Genomic DNA, 20,777 nt, shown 5'->3' with positions numbered 1-20,777 from the left:
GCTTAGTTATCCTACATAATGGAAACTTCTGACTCTTTGACCTCCATCTTCCCATCCCCTCTCCTTCCAGTAATCACCTTCGTACTTTCTGTTTCTATGTATGATGCATCTTTTCCTTGAAAATTGTTTTAAAGTTTGCAATTACAAGAACAGTTATTTAGACTTGACCATTGCATTTGACATTCAGTTTTTAGCATCTGTTTTTTTCAGAGATCTTTGCCCAGATTCATTGATGGTGTGACTTAATCATCGTGAGTAATTTTTTTCCCTCAGAATTGCTAGTGATATGCCCTCTGATTCCCTGCATTTTTGAAAATGATTTTCTTTGGCCCATACCAAGGAAGGATAATTTGATTGTGAATTGAATTCTCTATATAGAATTATAGCTTAATTTTGTTTTCAAAATTTAATCTTCATTCTATTATTTACTTATTATTATGGATGAACAGCTGTAAGTCTGTCTTTCCTTTGTAGATAATTTGTTATTTATCTACCCCTATCCATATACAGGCTTACACTTATTCACTCCTTCCCTGATCTAGTCCTTGTAAAGGTTTCTTTTTCTCCCTTGACTTTTGAGATTCAGGTATTAGGGATTTTTTCTGTGTTTTTTTTCTTTCTCTCCTACCCAAGGCTATTGGATGAGTCCTTCTGATAAATCGGCTGGGGACATTTTCTTATATATTTTTAAAATTAATGCTCTATTTCCATCATCTTTGCTCCATCTTTCTGGAAGTACTAATAAATGCATATTAGATTTTCTAGAATCAATTGTTCATGTGTCTTTTTCTTTTTTTCTTATAACTTACATTTATTTACTACCTTTTCCTAAAATATAGAGAATTCCCAGGTTAATTTAGTTTTCAGCACTCTCTTTTCTTCCTTTTGGTGTATCTTAGCAGCTTTTTGGGACACATAATTTTTTATTTCCAAGTCTTTCTTGTTCTTGAACTATTCTGGGTTTTTTTTTTTTTTTTGGTGAGAGTCTGTTTTAGCAATTTAACCTCTTGAATCTCACAACCAGTAGGAATTAAGTATTTTTTGAAAAGTTTGTCTCTACTGTTTTCTGTGTTATACTTTGTGTTAGTGCAGAGTGTTTGGTTTAACTGGCTATCCTTTTGGAATCTTTTTTGTTATTTAATAATTTTTAATTGTTTACAAGTTTTTAAAAAGTATTCGTTTCAGTGTAGGATGATTGTATGGGTCTGCTTTCACCCCCTTAGTGGGCTTTTCAGTGTGCCACTTGGCAGTGAGTCATACAGTGACATGTGGGGTGCAAGTCACTGAGCCGTTCCTAATTTTAGATATCTTGTTTAATTTTTCTCGTTTGCAGTCAATGGAAATATTTCAGTCAAAATTAGAAGATGCTGAAAAAGCTGCATCCACGAAAGAAGATTATAGACGGGAACGGTGGAGGAAACCCACATATTCAGATAAAGCACAAAATTGTCAAGAAAGTAGAAAATCAGACTTAGTAAAATATGGTAACAGTTCAAGGGATAGATATGCTACAACAGATACTGCAAAAAATAGCAATAATGAAAAATTTATTGATGATGAAAAAGATAAGAGACCTGGGTCTTTAGAAACGTGTAGAAGAGAATCTAACCCAAGGCAAAATCAAGAGTTTTCTTTTGGCAATTTGAGAGCTAAATTCTTAAGACCCGCTGATGATGAAGAACTGTCATTTCACAGCAAGGGCAGAAAATTTGAACCACCTAGTTCATCTTCAGCATTGGTAGCTCAGGGCTCTTTGCATAGTGGTTTTAGAAAACCCACCAAGAACAGTGAAGAAAGATTAACGTCATGGAGTCGCTCTAATGGGAGAGAAGACAAGAAACATTCAAATCAAAAGCCATCGGAAACCAGTACTGATGAATACCAACACGTTCCAGAAGATCCAAGAGAAAAATCACAAGATGAAGTCTTGAGAGATGACCCTCCAAAAAAAGAACATCTGCTGGATACAAAGTCTACATTTGCCGGGTATTTTATCATTTTTTAACCTAATAAGTGAATATTAAGATCCAGAGAGTTCAAAGAACAGAACTGTATTTTTAGAACATCAGTTATTAGCTATGACTATGATCTCACATTTCTTAAAATTGATAGAAGGGGTAAGATATGCAGATTTAACATGCAGTATTGTGGTATGGATTGCATTTTATTTCATAGGTTTTTTTTTTTTTTTTAAAGAGCTGAAAGAATTCAGTAGCTATATTTGTTCAAAATATGTTGCTGCTTTGCAATTTAAAAAACTGAATGAGTTAATGTTTTAAATGTATGTGCTGCAGGAGATATTTTGGTAGATTTTGTTACCAATGCCATTACCTTCTAAGGAAATTATCTTATTGTTGAGTATAATCATAATCATAAATACTCCATGTCTATAAGAAGTCTAGGAGACAAAAGGAAAACATGCTGCCACGGCCCAAATATAAAGTGACAAATACATGCCAGAGATCTTGCAGAGGGGAACATGAATTATGGTTGTTATTCTGCACAAAGAAAGAAATAATCCACTTTGGGCAATTGACAGATTTTAGAGATAATATTAGAGTTTTAAATATAAAATATATGTTGCATTTATGTAGGGCTGGGTCAGAAGATGAGGAAACCCAGGTTGAATGCGACTAAACCTAAGAAACTTTGCTTTAGAAATTTGCTGGCCCTGTTGGAGATAGCCAGAAAAAAAAATGTCCAAAGGGTAACAACTTACACGTGAATAATCATTAAAATATGTTTAAAAATAGCACCAAATGAGTGGGACACTAAAGGAAGAGGTTTTAGGAAATAATAGAAACACATGGTTGTAGTAGATAAAAGCACTGTGGTTTGGGGTTGTGAGTCTGATAAATCACTTTTGTTAATGACTCCATCTGAAGCAGTGGATTATAAAACTCAGTGTGTAATTTTCGGTGGGAGGGAGCTGGCAAAATCTGAACTGAGTGATTAAGCCCCAGTCAAATGGACTCTGGTTCACATCAGGGCTTTCCTCCCAGGAAATGGAAGGAGAAATCCAATTGTATTGACTAAACAAACATGGCAGGGATTAGTGTCTAAGGCTGTGTGCATATGTAATTGTCCAGTCTTCACTCCAGGTGCCCTGGGTGGTAGACTATTTCCAGTTTCCAGTTGCTAGGGGAATGAGGCTCTTATTTCCTGATATCATTAGGATTGGGTTAGCATTTGGATGATCTGTAGGCCTTCTTCTGTGACTGTAGCTGAGCAAAATGTCTGTAAAGCAATACCACACAATTAGTATTCCAACTGGTTGTCTGATTGCTGCATATTTGTATGTCTTATTTAAGTTGTAAGCTTCTGATAGATACACTATAATACAGGCACTCACTAAAAGCTGTGTATGTATGCGTGTGTGTATGTATATCATTTTTCGGTTTGAAGATAGCACTCACTAAAAGCTATATATGTGTGTGTATATATGTAATTTTTCCTTTGAAGACAGTATTCTTTGTTCGCTGTGTTAATTTGATGGTACAGAGGGTTTGAGGCTTTCTGTGAATTCTGCGACTGGCTGGAGAGGGAAAGAAAAATCTAGGAATCATCTAAAAAAAGAAAAAAGATTCCTGAGAATGTAGAATGGTTGTAAAGTAGGAGACCAAGACAGGACCTTGAAGAATGCCTAGTTGTTACAAATAATCTTTGTCTTATAAGTGAATGGTCATGATTGGAAAAATTAGTTGAATTAGTTTTTACTTCTTTGTATGTATTGTTCATATATCTTTACCTTTCTTGCTATTTACACCAGTATTATTTTTTAGAACATGCCATTTGTAATCTTAATAAATGTATATGTATAAAATTTAAACAATATAGACAGAAGAGTATAAAACAAGAATATGAAGCATAGATGAGTATAAAATGAAAAAGTAAATCTCCCTTTCATGTCACTTCCAACCCTAATCCCATTTGCCGGGTTAATAGTGTTAGTAGTGTCTTTCCAAATTTTTTAGTGTATTTGAAAATGTGTAATATATGTATTTAACTTAATGTATAAAATTTTATAAAAACATAACATATATTATATATTTAATATATGTAAGTTAAATAGCTCTACAATGCATATACCATTCAAAATCTTGGTTTTTTTTCCCCAATAAGTATATCTTAAAGATCTTTTTACTTTAGCCCATATGTACCTACATTTTTTATTTTAAAGGCTCTTTAATACTCCATTGTAAAACTTAGGAATAACCTAATATTTTTCACTGGTTTCCTATTGATGGAATTTTAGGTTGTTTCCAGTTTGTTGCTCTAAGAAACAATTCCGCATTTAATTTTTTGTGTGTATCTTTGCATGCTATTTAAATATAGCTGTAAAATAAATTCCAAGGAGTGGAACTGTCAGGTCAAAGAGTACATGCACTTTACTTTTTACATATTTTGCAGTATTAACCAATTTAGACTTTTATATTGCATTGGAGTGACTTTTCTCCTACTTCCTGCTGTTAGTATTATTGAACTTTTTAAATCTTTGCCATATGTATAATTGAGAAACAGACTATTTCTTCGATTTTTATTTCTTTAAATATGAGTGAAGTTTGCCATACTTTTATGTGTTGTTTATTTGTATTTTTTTGTTAACTGGTTATATGTTTTGCCCTCTTTTTGAGTTATTGTTTGTTTTTGAGAGCTCTTTATATTTGTCATGTAATGCAAATAGACTTTTCATCATTTGTAAATCTCCTTTCATTTTTCATTCTTTCTTTAATGTGTTCAAATTTATCACTCTTTTTCTTTATTCATTTTAGGCCCTGCAATTATGTTAACTAGCAGGAAAACGTCCACTGCCATGCAGTTGAGAACCTTGAGCTTTTTATTATTAGAAATGAAATGTGCTTTTGCGTATATTTTTCTTTTGTTAGAAAATATATTAACTAAGTATTTCCAGGAATTTAAAACTTAGAGTAGTATGTAATGTGAAAAAAAATTAATGAGAAGTCCTTAATTTTGGTTTTACAAATTTAATATCAGAAACTAACCCATTTTATATAATATTTTAACCTTTGGATGTCATTCTTTGCAGAGTTTGTTACTGTAGCCCCAAGGGCAAGCAAAGGATGCTAGATTCTGAAGGCTTTGAGTATAGTTGTGAGATCTTTAAGCAAGGAAGCAAATATGAGAGCAACTGGTAAATAAGGGAGATCTGTGAACACTGCCAGCACAAGAATAATAAAATCATATGTGGCTTAACAATGGGGATATATTCTGAGAAATTGTCTTTAGGCAAATTATTAGGTGATGTCATTGTGTAGACAGCATAGTGTGTACTTAAGCTTAGTGCATACCTACACTATATGGTGCAGCCTGTTGCCTCTAGGCTACAAAGTAGAACATGTTACTGTACTGAGCATTGTTGGCAATTGTAACACAATGATAAGTATTTGTGTATCTAAACATAACATAGAAAAGGTGCAGTAATAATACAGCATTATAATCTTACAGGATCACTGTCATGTGGTCTGTCATTGAGTGAAATGTCGTTATGCTATGCATGACTATTTCAGGTTTTAAAAATGTTACTGGGCTAGAGCTCTTTTAGTTACTTATTTCTCAAAGGTTTTCAACCTCTGTGTGTGTGTGTGTGTGTGTGTGTGTGTGTTTCAAAGAGAATACATTTTAATGTGAAAATAGGATTTTCTTTTTAGAAATTAATTATAAAAAGGACTTCTAAAATATAGCAGTAATTCTTGAAATTGAGACATGTTTGGGCTTTTTTTCTTTTTGCAGGATAATTGCAGGTGTCATGGTGATGTTTCTTTCAAAGCATTTGCTCATCATTATAAACACTTGGGGAAAGAAAGGAAGAGCCCATTCCCTGATTTTTGCTGTAGAACAGTGTCTTTGTTGTGGTGTTCACAAAATAAAATAGAATAATGTTTTCTTCAGTTACTTTGTGCTCAACAACTTTCATTTAAATGTCTTTACTTGACACCTATTACTGTTACGTTGTGTTCAAGTAACTTAATGTTGAAATTACTACTATAAAAGATGTTCAGAATTCTTGTATATTTTTGTCATTTATCCTTATCTACTAATAAACAATTTAATTCTTGTTAGAAAATACTAAAAAAAATTGTGTGGAGCATTCCATTTCATGACAATGGAAATCACCTCTTTTAAAGATCTATTGAGATTCTAGTTATCTTCTGGAACTCCTGGGCTTTAGATGGACTTCAGCCTACCTTCATTGCCCTTCCTTGATTGAATATCTAAACTTTCATCCTGGGAAGTGAGGGGAAGAGGAAAGTAAAATGACAAAGATGTGCGCTTTGGATGGATAATAACAAACTTCTTTGGCTACTTAATCCGGGATTTTTTTTTTATTATAAAAGGGGTTATAGAAGCCAGATTTTAGTAGACTAAATTATTAAGAGTTATGGAATGATAGAGATAGAAAGTGTATTTATACTAGAACATGTTTATATTTAATGGAAAAGAGTCAGTATCCATTTTAGAAGCAAGACAGGCAGATGATAAATGGGGCAACTGAGCAAGATCCCTGAAGTTAGTATGGGTGAATGTGGGGTCCATTTTAGTTATAAAAGTAGAAGGATTAGCTTTGGGTGGAGATAGATTAAAAAAAAAAAAAAAGAGGGAAGTGTGGTTACAGATTGTGGGTGACAAGGGAGAAATTTTAGGAATTCTTTCTTAATGACTTAATGCCAGTGTTTTTTTGACATATGATTCCCAGAATATTGGTGATCCCCTTGATCTATATATAGAGAGTCAGTTATGGTTGGTATTGGTATTATAAAGAAACAACTTTTAGTTCTTCATGAGAAGCTCACATTAGAAACTGAGAATTTGATTAGTACCCTGTTTTTAGGTATTCATACTTTTATTTTTGCTCATATCTATTAGTAGGTATCTATTGTCATATTGACATTTGATGTAGTAGTTTGTGTTAATAATCCTCAAACATTTCTCCTCAAGAGAAGGAGATGGATTGATGGATGGCTTGGTCTTTAATTCTTCTGATCCTATCAGACTTAAGGTTCCTTGCAAGATGACTTATTTCTGGGTATGGTGCTCAACAGGAGATTATGTGTGGACTTGTTCTACATCTGGATTATAGTAAGCATCTATTGGAATAACAGAAAGGATTGTAGAAATATTGGATAAATCGCTTCCTTATCCTAAAGAACCTTTCTTTGGTTCTTTGGTTTCTTAGTTGGCTGATGTTGAGATGAGAAATGGAGGAACTAGACATAACTTTAGTTGGAAAGAAAAACCTGGTCAGGTACAAATGGCAGAAGGAAAAGAAGCCAAGAAGTTTCTCACTTGGGAAATAAGAATTTGAGAGACAGACCCTGGAGAAAGCAACTTCATAGGGGAATAGTTGCACTGGTGCTCTTTAGAAAGGGCATGAACTGTGGTTATTTAATTTGCATTGTACATACATGTAAAAATGTAATATCTGTAATTCCACATAATAAACATAAACATAAGTTTTTAAAGCAGGGAATTTTGGAAAGTTGAATGGGAAAGAATGCAAATTGAGGAAAGTTGTTTTGATTAGTAAGTAAAAGAGAGATGATTAGTTTGCCAGAAATTCCAGTAAATTACATTTGCAATACAATGAAAATGACATGTACCTTAGCATTTAATTTGAAAAAGTACTGAAAAATATTTTCCGTACAAAAAAGTACAACTAATAAAACAAGCAATAACTCAGCCCACGGATGCATATAAAAAGTAATAACATTCTCCTGCTTACATGACTGCAGTGTCCCTACTGTTCATTTTAATTGTTTTTTAAAATGACTGAAATAATATGAGGGGAATGAAAATATGTTACTTTCTAGTGTTGCTTTACCTCAAATATTTTAGATTTCTTAAACACCAGAGTATTGCCTTTCCTTTCAACAATATGGGAAGAAATGGCTATTATAGATTTTCTGTAGAGATTTCTTTTTTTAATTCCAATACTATCTATCTGTTAAAAGATTCCCCTCCCAGAGGAATTCATTATTTAAAAATAATTTTCATATATTGTTGGTAGGTCATGTTTTGATTTGGAAAACCAAATTTGTAGAAAATATGATTAAGGTTAATTTTCATAGAGTATTATAGAATCTGGAATTCAGGAAAACTAATAATATCAGATATATCCTTTATATTTCAGATTATGACAAATTAGTTGTACTCTGGTTTTAAAATGTATTACTCCCTTTGAGGGTTAAAAAAACTTTGAGGTATAATTGACATATAATAAACTGCAAATGTACAAAAGTATACATTTTGGTATATTTTGAAATGCATATATTTTCATTAAACCATCACCCCCCTGAAAGCCTTTGTGCCCTTTCGTAATCTCTCTCTCCTGCTTTCCCACACCCCTGCTCTCCACTCCTAGGCAACCACATCTGCTTTCTTTCATTATAGACTACAGTTGTCCCATGGAATTCGTGGGAGTTGGTTCTAGGACCACTCAAGTATTCCAAAGTTGCACATACTCAAGTTGGAACCCACATGTATGAAAATGTTACTCTGTATATGTAGTTTTTACATCACATGAATGCTGTATTTTTGATTGACGTTTGGGTGAAAAAAATCTGTGTATAAGTGGACCTGGGCAGTTCACCCCTGTGTTGTTCAAGGGTCAACTGTAGTTTGCATTTTCTAGAGTTTGATGTAAATGGGATCATACATTATGCACTCTTTTTTTGGTCTGTCTTCTTTCACTCAGAGTAATTATTGTGAGCTTCATTTATGTTGTTGCATATGTCAGTAGTTCATTCCTTTTTATTGATGGGTAATATACTATTGGTGAGTACATCACAATTTGTTTTTCCATTCTCCTGTTGGTGAATTTGAGATTGTTTCCAGGTTTTGGCTATTATAAATTAAGTACAATTCTGAACATTCATGTACAAATCTTTGTATTGACATATGCTTTCCTTTCTCTTGGATAAATATATCTAGGAGAGCAGTAGCTAAATCTTACGGTAACTGTATGTTTAAATACTAAGAAACTGCTAAACTGTTTTCCAAAGTGATTGTACCATTTTACATGATCACCAACAGTGTATAAGAGTTGCAGTTTCTCCACATCCTTGTAAAAACTTGGAATGGTCAGTCTTCTAAATTTTAGCTCTTCTAGTGTATGTGTAGTGGTAGCTCATTGTGGTTTTAATTTGTATGCCCCTAATGGCTAGTGACTACTGATGCCGAACATCTCTCCATGTCCTTATTTGCCATCTGGATATCTTTTTGTAAAGTGCTTACAACGTGTAGTGCTGTTACCTCTCTACTAGTAATTTAGATCTCTTTTTTATCAGTCAGGCTATAGGTTTATCAATTTTATTGCCTTAAATATCAGCTTTTGGTTTCATTGAATTTATTGTTTTTCTATTTTCTATTTATTTTACTCTGATTTTTATTGTTTTTTGAATTTTTTTTTACTTTGTTTTAATTTGCTCTTTTTCTGCTTTCTTAAGGTGTAAGATGAGGTGATTGATTTGAGATCTTTTCTAATATGAATATTTAGTGCTATGAATTTCCCCCTGAATTAGCAGCATTCCACCAGTTCGGACATGTGTTACATAATTTTCCTTTGGTCTTATTTTTGACCCATAGGTTGTTTACAGTTGTGCTATTTAGTTTCCAAATATTAGAGTTGAGGATTTTCCAGAGACTTTTGTTAATGATTTCTAATTAATTTCATTGTGATAAAAGAACATAGTTTATATAACTTGAATTCCTTTAAATTTATTGAGACTGTTTTTATAGCTTAGAACATGGTGTATCTCAGGAAATATTTTGTATGCACTTGGAAAGAATGTGTCTTCTATTGTTGGGTGGTGTGTTCTATGAATGTCCATTTGGGCATGTTAGTTGATGGTATTATTCAGGTCTTCCTTATGCTTTCTGATTCTGTTTACAGTAGTCCCCCTTTATCCATGGTTTTGCTTTCTGAGGTTTCAGTTACCCATGGTCAACCATGCTCTGAAAATATTACAGTATTTTGCAAGAGACACCACCGTCACATAACTTATATTACAGTATGTTGTTGTAATTGTACTATTTTGTTATTGGTTGTTGTTGTTAGTGTCTTACTATACCTTATTTATAAGTCAAACTTTAACATAGGTATGTATATAGAGAAAAAAAATACTACAGATAGGGTTTGGTACTATCCAAGATTTCAGGCTTCCACTGAGGGTCTTGGAACATAACTCCTGCAGATAACGGGGAACTATTATATTTATCCTATCAAATATTAAGAGAGAGGTATTGAAATTTATAGCGGTAATTGTGGATTTGTTTATTTCTCTTCTGTCAGTTTTTGCTCATGTATTCAAACGCTCTTGCTGGATTGACTCCTTTTTCATATGAAATAATGTTCTTTGTCCCTGGTAATATTTTTTTCCTTTGTAACCTTGTTTGTTTGATATTAATGTAGCCACTTCAACTTTCTTTTGACTAGCATTAACATGGTATATCTTTTTCCATCCTTTTATGTTTAACATACATATGTCTGTGTATTTATAGAACATTTCTTGTAGTTGAATTTTGCTTTTATATCCATCTGATAATTTCTGCCTTTTAATTTAGGTATTTGGACCATTTATGTATATGTTATTGATATAATTAGGTTCAAGTATGTAACTTTGCTATTCGTTTTCTGTTTTTCCCATCTGTTCTTTGTTCACTTCGTCCTCTTTTTCTCACTTGTTTTGGATTATTTTTATGATTTCATTTCATTTCCTTGGTTGCTATAATTTTTTTTAAAAAATAGTGGTTGCTTTGTCTTTGATGGTGTACTATACCTTTAACTTATCATAGTCTATCTTCAAGTGATATGCTATTCCTGAATGGTGCAAGAACTTTATCATTGTTTATTTACATTTCTCCCTTTCTTTCCTTTCTGTTAGTGTTGCCATACATTTTACTTATACTTGTTATAAACCTCAAATATATTTTAAAAATAGTTATCTTCAGTTACATGTATGGTGGGATACTTAAGTTTGTCCCACAGCCCTCTGATGCTCTTTTCATTTTTACAGATTCTTTTCTCTGTTTCATTTTTCATATTGCTTCAAGTTCACCAAACTCTACTTCTGCAGCTTAATTTTCCATTAATCTTACCCAGTATATTTTTTATCTCACACATTGTAGTTTTCATCTTAAAAGTTTATTTTGGATCTTTTTCATATCTTTGTTGTGTCTGACTTTTTGAACATATGGAACACAGTTATAATAATCACTTTTAGTATCCTTGTCTGCTATTTTTTACATCTGTGTCAGTTCTGATAGCGTTTTGTTCTATTTATGGGTTGTGTTTTTCTACTTATTTGCCTGTCTGATCATCATTGATTAGATACTAAGTTTTACAGACTACCTTGTTGAGTGCTAGACATTTTTGAATTTCTGCAAATGTTCCTGAGCTTTGTTCTGGAATATTTATATTGTTCTGGTTAATTGGAAAACATTTGATCCTTTTAACTTTTGTTTTAACATTTTTTAGGTGGGCCCAGAGCAGCATTTAGTCTAGGGCATGCTGTTTCCCACTAATGAAGCAAGACTCTTTAATACTGTGTCTAGTGCTTTTTGAATTACGTGATTTCCTAGTCTAGCTAGTGGGACTGGATAAGCAGTTCCCAGGAATGCCAAGTACTCTACCTCCAATCCTTTGGGCTAGTTTTTTCCCTGACTGCAGGTGGTTTCTTGCTGAGTACTCAGGGGGAACCCTCTGCAGTTCTTTGGGATTTTGTTATGGTGCAGCTTTTTCTTCTTTGGTACTCTGTTCTGTGAACTCCAGCTGCCTTGGAATTCTTGGACTCCTGGCTATGTCTCCTTTACTCAGAAATCCTTCAGACTGACTGAGGTCACTGTCCTGCACTGTAGCCTTGAATTATTTCTTAAGGCAGTAAGCTAGGGAAATCCGACCTTGGCTGGAGGTTTCTCTTTTTGTGTGAGGCTTCCATAGTATAGGTTTGGCACATGATATCAGTTTTAAACTAGTTTATATTATTTGACTATATGTTATGTTCTGGACTGACTTTGCAAAAAAGCACATGATCATTGCTTTTATTCTTTGAATGCAGTTAGATATACCTTTTACAGTTTCTTAGGTTATTAACAACTTACGTCAAATGAGAAGAGTTTCCAAAGATGTATAGAATTATGGCCTGGTTCTAGTTTTTTGTTTCCTTTTTGAAGTTACGAGTATGGGGATATTAAATAAGAAGAGTTGATAAATACTGTTTATCTCATTGTTATTGGGATTTTGATCAGTTATTATAACTGCCGTAGGCGGTTGTGGCATTGTAACAGAGAACTTTATCAATTTATGGAAAAACATTGAGTTTAATTTACATGTATTACAATCATGATCTATTGGTACTGAATGCTTTGTTGAGGTCAGTTAAAATAACATTTGAGTCTTGATGTTATTGCTTGCATCACACCTATATTTCATATGCTGTTAATCTGTCCTATTCCAATAGCAGTCCAGAGCATGAGTCCATTCACATCCTGAGTGTTGATGAGAAGAACAAGTTGGGAGCCAAGATTATCAAAGCAGAGATGATGGGGAATATGGTAAGACTCTTAGATGTTGTTTTAGAGAATAATGATTAAATATTTAACTTCTTATGAGTAATTTTAGAAGTTCCTTAGCAGTGTGGATGTAGCACACTGTGAAAATAACTGTTGGTTATTGATTCCTTAAAGAAATTCTCAGGCCTGGCACCATGCCTGTAATCCCAGCACTTTGGGAGGCCAAGGCAGGCAGATCACTTGAGGTCAGGAGTTTGAGACCAGCCTGGCCAAAATGGTGAAACCCTGTCTCTAGTAAAAATACAAAAATTAGCTGGGTGTGGTGGTGCATACCTGTAATCCCAGCTACTGGAGTAGCTGAGGCAGGAGAATCTCTTGAACCTGGGAGGCGGAGATTGCAGTGAGCCAAGATCACGCCATTGCAGCACTCCAGCCTGGGTGACGAAGCGAGACTGTGTCTCAAAAAAAAAAAAAAAAAATTCTTGAACCTTTCTGTGAACAATACTGTCTACTTCTAAATAAATGATCTACTTTCTCTGTCAGATCTCTGAAATTTAAGATCCTAAGGAACTTCGTGCTTTTAAATTTCTTTTTCACTTGGCTATTTACTTTATTCCTGCATTTGTAACTCATTGAGCATATTTAAGGGAGATAAAGATGTCAATTTTTCTACCTCATTTTTGTCATATATTTGTAAGAATGTTTTTTACTTTTCCAAATTACTTAGGAACCTAAAAAGGAGGATTAAGTCATTTATTCAAGTTTTAAGTAAATGTGCTGTGCCTGATACTGTATTAGATGCTTTGTGTAGGCTAACTCATTTAATTCCTGTAGTAATGTTTGATTTAAGACTAATTTACCTCAGAATTGTAAGAAATAGGGATGATTTGGTAAGAGCTGCATTTATCCATTCATCCATTCGCTTATTGTCACATGCATATTAAAATAATATACAGTGAGATGTATATATTTAAGTGCACATGGCAGAATAGCACAGCCAGATATTCCACATCTTGATAGAATAGATTCAGTCATGGTCATATGTATGCACTCATCTCAAACCCAAATATAAGGGATCTTTAAGTAGTCTTATGTTTTGGTAAACTATTAGTACAATACTGTAGTAGAACAAATGGTAACCAAACAAGATATATCTGTGTTATGTCTAATAAAGGGCATATCTTGCATATGCTGCTCTATCTCTTTGAATCTGATCCTTGGAAACTCTGATCCTTGGAAACACTGAACTTCCACTCATCCTAGAAATTGGTAAGGGAAATAAGCCAACAACAGTAACGATAGCAAGAAAGTAAAGTTTGAGCTTTGAAAGTACAGAGGAATTAGTTAAAATAGTGAAAGGTCGTCTAGGTAAAAGGGTAAAATATGTGTTCTTGTGTTCAAGAAGAACACTGTGGTGGCGCTTGCTATTCTTTGCATGTCACATAAATCTACTTATTTAATGTATTACTTCATGGTTTATTGCTTTACATGGCAGTTGTTTTATATAAATTTCTATAAGTTTCCTAGAGTAAAAATGAAATATCTTCAGAATTTTCATCTAAATTATCAACAATAAAGAAGGTAACATTTTAAATCTCGTGATAGCTTTTTTGTTACCAATAACCGAAGTTGAAAGTATTGAACTTTTATAATATTTAGTAATTATTAAAATGTCATTAAAGTTATGTATTTCCTGCATCTATCTCTTCCAAAATATATATCCTTGTAATTATTTATCTTTGAAGCATAAACACATGTCACAGGTATTCAAGAAGTTTGTAACTGAGATAAGTTCATTAAAAAGTAATATACTAGGCTGTGGGTTGGTAATTGAAATTAGATGATGGCTACATGAGTGTTGGTTATGCTATTTTTCCTTCTGTTGTGTAAATTTGAACATTTTGTCATAAAGAATTAAACTACATATCGCACATATTTTACTTGTTTTTCTTTTTGAAGGAATTAGCTGAACAACTTAAAGTTCAACTTGAAAAGGCAAATAAATTCGAAGAAACTATAACACAGATACCAAAAAAATCTGGGGTAGAGGTAAGTAATAAAAGTCTGGAGAATGTAATTACCTTGTATAACACTACTACTGTGCAGTGGTAATACTTTATTTTATTTTTTATTTTATTTTATCTATTTTTTTGAGATACTGTCTTGCTCTGTCGCCCAGGCTGGAGGGCACTGGCATGATCTTGGCTCACTGCAACCTCTGCCTCCCGCATTCAAGCAATTCTTGTGCCTCAGCCTCCTGAGTAGCTGGTACTACAGGTGTGCGCCACCATGCCTGGCTAATTTTTGTATTTTTAGTAGAGATGGGTTTCACCATGTTGGCCAGGCTGGTCTCAAACTCCTGACTTCAAATGATCCACCCACCTCGACCTCTAAAAGTGCTGAGATTACAGATGTGAGTTACTATGCCCAGCTGGCAGTGGTAATATTTTAATGTGAAATGTGTCTGTATATGTGTCTGTGTGTTTATGTGTATGCATGCTTGTTTTAAAAAATTTAGTTTTCTATGTATTCTCTTACATTCTACCAGTGTGCCCTGGTGGAAAAAAGCCTCGGGCTGAGACCAAGGAGTCTTGCTTTTATTCTGGACTGTGCTGCTTACTGATTGCTTCTGTATGAGTCAAACTGCTTCTTAACTGTCTCCTTCAGAATGAGAGACTTGAATTGTTATTCATTTCATATAAAACAAATTACTTTGGTCTATGATTAATTCATCTATCTGTTAGTGAACAAAACAAATAAAAACACCTACCTGCATGGAACTTTCATTTGGGTAGGGAGGGAAACAATAAATTTTAAAAATGATAAGCAAATTAAAAAATAATACGGTATATCAGAAAGTTACCCTATGGCAGGGTAGTGGCAATTTTGAGTGACAGGTGGGTTGGTGGCTTGGCATGCACAGGCCAATTCTCTTGAAAAAGTGTAAGGACTTTATGTAAGGACTTGTAGTTAGTGGAAGAGTGAATTTCTGTGTATTTGAGTGAAGAGTGCGGTAGTCATAGGGAACAGAGATTTAAAGGCCCAAAGATGGAAATATGTCTGATGTGTAGGAAGAATAGCAACGAGACCGGTGTTGCTGGAGTGGAATAAATGAGAGAGGGAAGTAGGAGATACAGGTTAGAGAGACTATAGGCGGCCAGATCATGTTAAGCTTTGAAAGTCATAGTAAGGAGGTGGGCTTTTTTTTCTGACTGAGATGGTGAGAAACTATTACATGGTTTCAAGCAGAAAACATATTTTGACAGGACCATTCTGGATTCTCTATTAAGAACGGTTTGCAGAAGCTGAAGTAGAGGTGGGCTTTTGTAATAATGCAGATAAGAAATGATAGTGGCGTTGACCAAGATAGATAGTAGCTATGGAGCTGGTTAGAAGTGATTGCATTTTGTATTTGTATAAATACTTTCTGTATATATTTTGAAAGAAAAACTGACAGGATTTTTATGGTGGTTTAGGCGGGGGGTAGGTAATGGGCTAAAGAGAGGAGGCAAAGAGGACTCCAAGGTTTTTAGCTTGAGCAGCTGAAAGAATAGCCATTACTTGAGTTGTGGAAGAAAGAGGAAGAATAGGTTTTAGGGCAAATCAGAGGTTCTGCTTTGGATATATTGAGAGTTTGGATGCCTGTTAGATGTGGAATAAGTGGAGATGTCAAGTAGGCAGTTGGATGGTTAGGAGTAGGGAGAAGATAGAATTGGGTAGTTGGGAAAAAGTCCTCTGTGCTGGAGATAGAAATTTGGGAGTTATTAACATAGAAGTGATATTTAAATCTATGATACTGCATAAAATAATCACAGGCATAAATGTAGATAGAAGTTGAACAGCTGAGTTCAACTTCTGCATTACATATTTAGTAATTACATTACATTACATACATATTTAGATGTATACGAGTAACTCTAGCTGGGTGTGGTAGTGTGCTCCTGTAGTCCCAGCTACTTGGGAGGCTGAGGTGGAGGATTGTTTGAGGCCAGGAGGTCCAGGCTGCAGTGAGCCATGATTGCACCACTGTACTCTAGCCTAGATGACAGAATGAGACCCTGTCTCTAAAAAAAAGAATAAATAAATAAATAAACATAAAAACACTAAAAACAAAATCCTCCCCTTTCCCCCAAAATAACTCATGCAATTTTCACAATATCCTTTGAGGTAGTCCATGTCATTATTACAGTTTTATAGATCAAGAAACTGAGGCACAGAGGGTTAAGTAACTTGTCCAGGTATACAACTGATAAGTGCAGGGCAAGGATGTAAACCCACAAAAGTACTTGTTTTTACATGATACCTCTTTTTGATGCTGAAGGACAAAGTCAGCTGCTCTTTTGGAGAATCAGGTTTGGGATATAATGAAGTTTAAAACTAGTTTTAAAGGTCTGTTCTCAAAGATTAATTTACATAATTTACTGTCAGTGTGGGAGGAGATGAGAATGTCAACTTCCCTAGAGTTTTCTTCAGGCTAACATCATTCATTACTTATATAACATTATAGAGAGTGTGTTTATGAAAATGGCTGTTTACACTAAGTTGTGGTACTTAATATTTTTAGATAGTTTCTCACACAGATTAAAGAATGGAGAGTGAGAAATTACTAGTAGGATTAAAAAGTAGGGACTGGGAGAATAGCTAGAACTAGGTGTACTGTGAAGTCCATCTTACGCACTTATGCCAAATTATTGTTTTCAAGTGTCCTTGTGGTTAACTAATTTTGTACTCTGAAACTTGAAGTGGTTTATTAGTGCTAACTGTTAGTACCAGATCTTCCTGCAACATAGCCTTCCACAGTATGGCCCTGTTTTCCAGTCCTACCTCCAAGACTGTCTTACACATAACCAGTGTCTCTTTCACATTTACCTATGCTGTTTATTATTTGTGCCAGACATCACTCTTCTTCATTATGGCCTTTTTCTAATCCTGTCATACAGTTGCAACATTTTCCATTTTTGAAACCTCAAAGACTTTTCTTTTTAAGATTTTATTTTTTAGAGCAGTGCTAGGTTCACAGCAAAATTGAGAGGAAGGTACACAGATTTCCCGTATACTTCCTGCCCCTCCATAAGCACAGCCTTCCCCATTATCAATAGCCCCTACCCGAGGAGTACCTTTGTTACAGTTGATGAACCTGCATTGACACATTGTATCACCCAAAGTCTATACTTCACATTAAGGTCCTCTCTTGGTATTGTACATTCTATGGGTTTGAATAAATGTGTAATGGCATGTATCCACTATTGTAGTATCATACAGAGTATTTTCACTGTACTAAAACCTCTGTGTTCCACCTGTTCATCCCTCCCTACCCCTAAAGCCCTGGCAACCTCGGATCTTTTTAGTCTCCATAGTTTTGCCTTTTCCAGAATGTCGTGTAGTTGAAATCATACAGTATGTAGCATTTTCAGATTGGCTTCTAATATGTATTTAAGATTCCTGTCTGTCTTTCCATGGTTTGACAGCTCATTTCTTTTTAGTGCTGAATAATATTTCATGGTCTGTAGGTGCCACATTTTACTTATTCATTCACCTATTGGAGGACATCTTGGTGCATCCAAGTTTTTGCAGTTATGAATAAAACTGCTATACACATCTGTGTGCAGTTTTTTGTGTGGACAGAAGTTTTCAACTCCTTTGGGTAGGCTGGGCGCACTGGCTCATGCCTGTAATCCCAGCACTTTGGGAGGCTGAGATGGGCAGATCGCTTGAGGTCAGGAGTTCAAGACTAGCTTGGCCAACATGGCAAAACCCTGTCTCTACTAAGAATACAAAAATTAGCTGGGCATGGTGGTGGGCACCTGTAATCCCAACTACTGGGGAGGCTGAGGCAGGAGAATTGCTTGAACCTGGGAGGCGGAGATTGCAATGAGCTGAGATTGTGCCACTGCACTCCAGCCTGGGCGGCAGTGTGGGACTCCGTCTCAAAAAACAAAAAAACCCAAAAAACTCCTTTGGGTAAATATCAAAGGAATGCAGTTGCTTCATGTGGTAAGAGTATGTTTGTCAGAAACCTCAAAGATTCTTAAAGTATTCTCTATGGCATGTATCTTTTTAAATTATATGTATGTGTACACTTGTTACCACCTTCTCATTTATACCTGTTTCTTTCCTGGCACTTGTCACTTTTATTAAAGGTTCTAAAGCTGTGGCTGGACTTCAGGGGATTCTTGAATCAGGCACATTTTTTTCCCTTTGATTTGGTTGGTAGAAAAATTATCTTTGTAAGAAAAATTTCTTTATATCAAATGCTGTTCATTTCAGACAACTGTAGTGACATGACTGTTCCACAGCCTGGTAGCACAAGCTTCATGGGAGCAGTGCTGAGGCCTCTAGAATGACTTCCAGTCGATAGGACTAAGAGACCATTGTGCCATTTTGATCTTCTGACAATCCATCTCTGCCTTTGTCCCTCTCTTTAAATATTAGGCCTAATGAAGAAAATAAAATAAGAATCATAAGTACTCTTCTATTTTACTTTGATTATCTTATATTCTAGAATAGAAAAACCAGTGTTTTTGATAATCAGGTTTTTAAAATATCTGAAGGGGCATTAAATGTATGTGAGCATAGGAAGGAATACTTAATTTTAATTAGTATATTTATTAAATTTATTAGCTTAAATAACCTGCCCTTCCTTAAGCATTAAATGCTCTTGGTAAATTTAGCAAATCACTCAATTATTTTAAGAAATAATCAGACTAAAATTCTTTAACATTTTCATGGTTAGCTTAATTAAATTATAAAATTTTAAGCTGTTATTAGTTTTGTATAGCTTATTCACTTAAGGGTTTCAAATACCTTCAAAAGACAAACACACATCTTAAAAAGTTATAATGAACAAGTCATTATAAATGAACATGAGTGCCATTAAAAATGTGTTTCCTGCGTTAAAGTGAAATAAATTTTATATCAAAAAAGGTTGCAGAGCTATTACTATACTTTTACCTAAACACAATATAAAAGGTTAAGTTTGATTTATTTCTTAATCTCAGAGTTGCAAAGTTACTTAACCATCTAAGGGAAATTAACTGTTTTAGGCAGGTTAAGGGTCCTTCCATAGCAGGAGAGGTCTTTGTAGAATTAACAGAATAATGGGTCAGAAATTTGAGACTACTGTATGGGACCCTAACCAATAAGAATATGCCTTGCTGTTTTATGATAGTATATGTGTGTGTGTGTGTGCGCGCACGTGCACGCACACACACACCACACTCTTATAAAAAGAATAGACCTAAGCCTGAGATTTTTCTGTTACTTCTTGTAGTCAAGCTTTGCTGATCCTATCAAATAAATTGACCATTTTCTTCTCATTTTTTGACTAAGGTTTGCTATGTCCCACCAGATGTTATTTCATACACCTCCTAAAGTGAAGTGCTTTTTCCATTATTCTGTGCAGTTGTTTAATGTAAAGTCCGTTTTCAAAGTATCTTAGGCAAGCAAAAGGAGCCACATAGAGAAACCTTGCTTGAAATGTTTGAGCTGGTTTGCGGCTTGGAACAGAAGGAAAACATTTGAAGCAGATATTCTGTTAAATAACATTTCTCCTACGGTTTTGAGGATATGACAGAATAATTGACAGGCTATATCTCATCCCTTGTGCACATGACTCTGATATTACTCATTGTTTTTTAAATTTCTAGCTCCTCCTATATTTGAGCAGTGGACTTCAGTACTCAGTAGATTAGTATTCGAAGTATCATACGAAGTGTAATTTCTGTTTGTTAGTCTCTTTTGGGAACTGTATAGCCCTTTGAAACTTCAAATAGAAAGCTTTTTTTTTCCCTAAGGATTCTTTGACCAGAAAGGCATATTTTCATCTTCTCTGCAGGGAAGGTTCAAGCACACTTGCACATCTGGTTCAAGCTTTACTAAGTATATGTATGTATAAAACAAATCTTTGCCAAAAATTCTGAAAGAATTCTCTACTGCACCTAAAGTAATTTATTCCATCAGATCCAGGGCTTGATTACCTTTCAAAGTGGTTTTTTTTTTAGAAATTAGAGTGGAATACAAAATTGTTTACTACTATGGAGATTTGATGACGTTCTAGAAGAAAATCGTGTAATACATCTGATGGAAATTTTGCTCTTTGAGAGAAAAGAAAACCCCATGCATAGAACGCTTGAACAGGGAAGAATTCTTTCATTGCTTAGCTCATTTGTTGGAAGTATTAAATTACAGGAATAAGGTAAATATCTTCATTCACATATCTATGAATATCATTTTGGCTTTAGTGAAAAACC

The 20,777-nt window shown here is 34.4% G+C and overlaps 1 protein-coding gene across 5 annotated transcripts in view; it reads left to right on the top strand.

Annotated features, from left to right (window-relative positions):
- Window positions 1-20,777, top strand: part of CWF19L2 (CWF19 like cell cycle control factor 2) — a 132,759-nt gene that overhangs the window by 26,899 nt on the left and 85,083 nt on the right. For 3 of the 5 annotated variants that reach the window (XM_054438811.2, XM_063671392.1, XM_054438813.2), the window contains 3 exons: window positions 1,334-1,986; window positions 12,477-12,570; window positions 14,488-14,577. In XM_054438811.2, coding sequence (XP_054294786.2) covers window positions 1,334-1,986; window positions 12,477-12,570; window positions 14,488-14,577 — 837 coding nt within the window. The remainder of the gene's footprint in view (window positions 1-1,333; window positions 1,987-12,476; window positions 12,571-14,487; window positions 14,578-20,777) is intronic. The other 2 variants (XM_063671394.1, XM_063671393.1) reach the window with 1 other exon arrangement.

This window comes from Pongo pygmaeus, chromosome 9, assembly GCF_028885625.2.
Source record: "Pongo pygmaeus isolate AG05252 chromosome 9, NHGRI_mPonPyg2-v2.0_pri, whole genome shotgun sequence".
Taxonomy (NCBI): domain Eukaryota; kingdom Metazoa; phylum Chordata; class Mammalia; order Primates; family Hominidae; genus Pongo; species Pongo pygmaeus.
The sequence above is the reverse complement of the archived record's forward strand: the minus strand, read 5'-3'. Positions and strand labels throughout refer to the sequence as shown.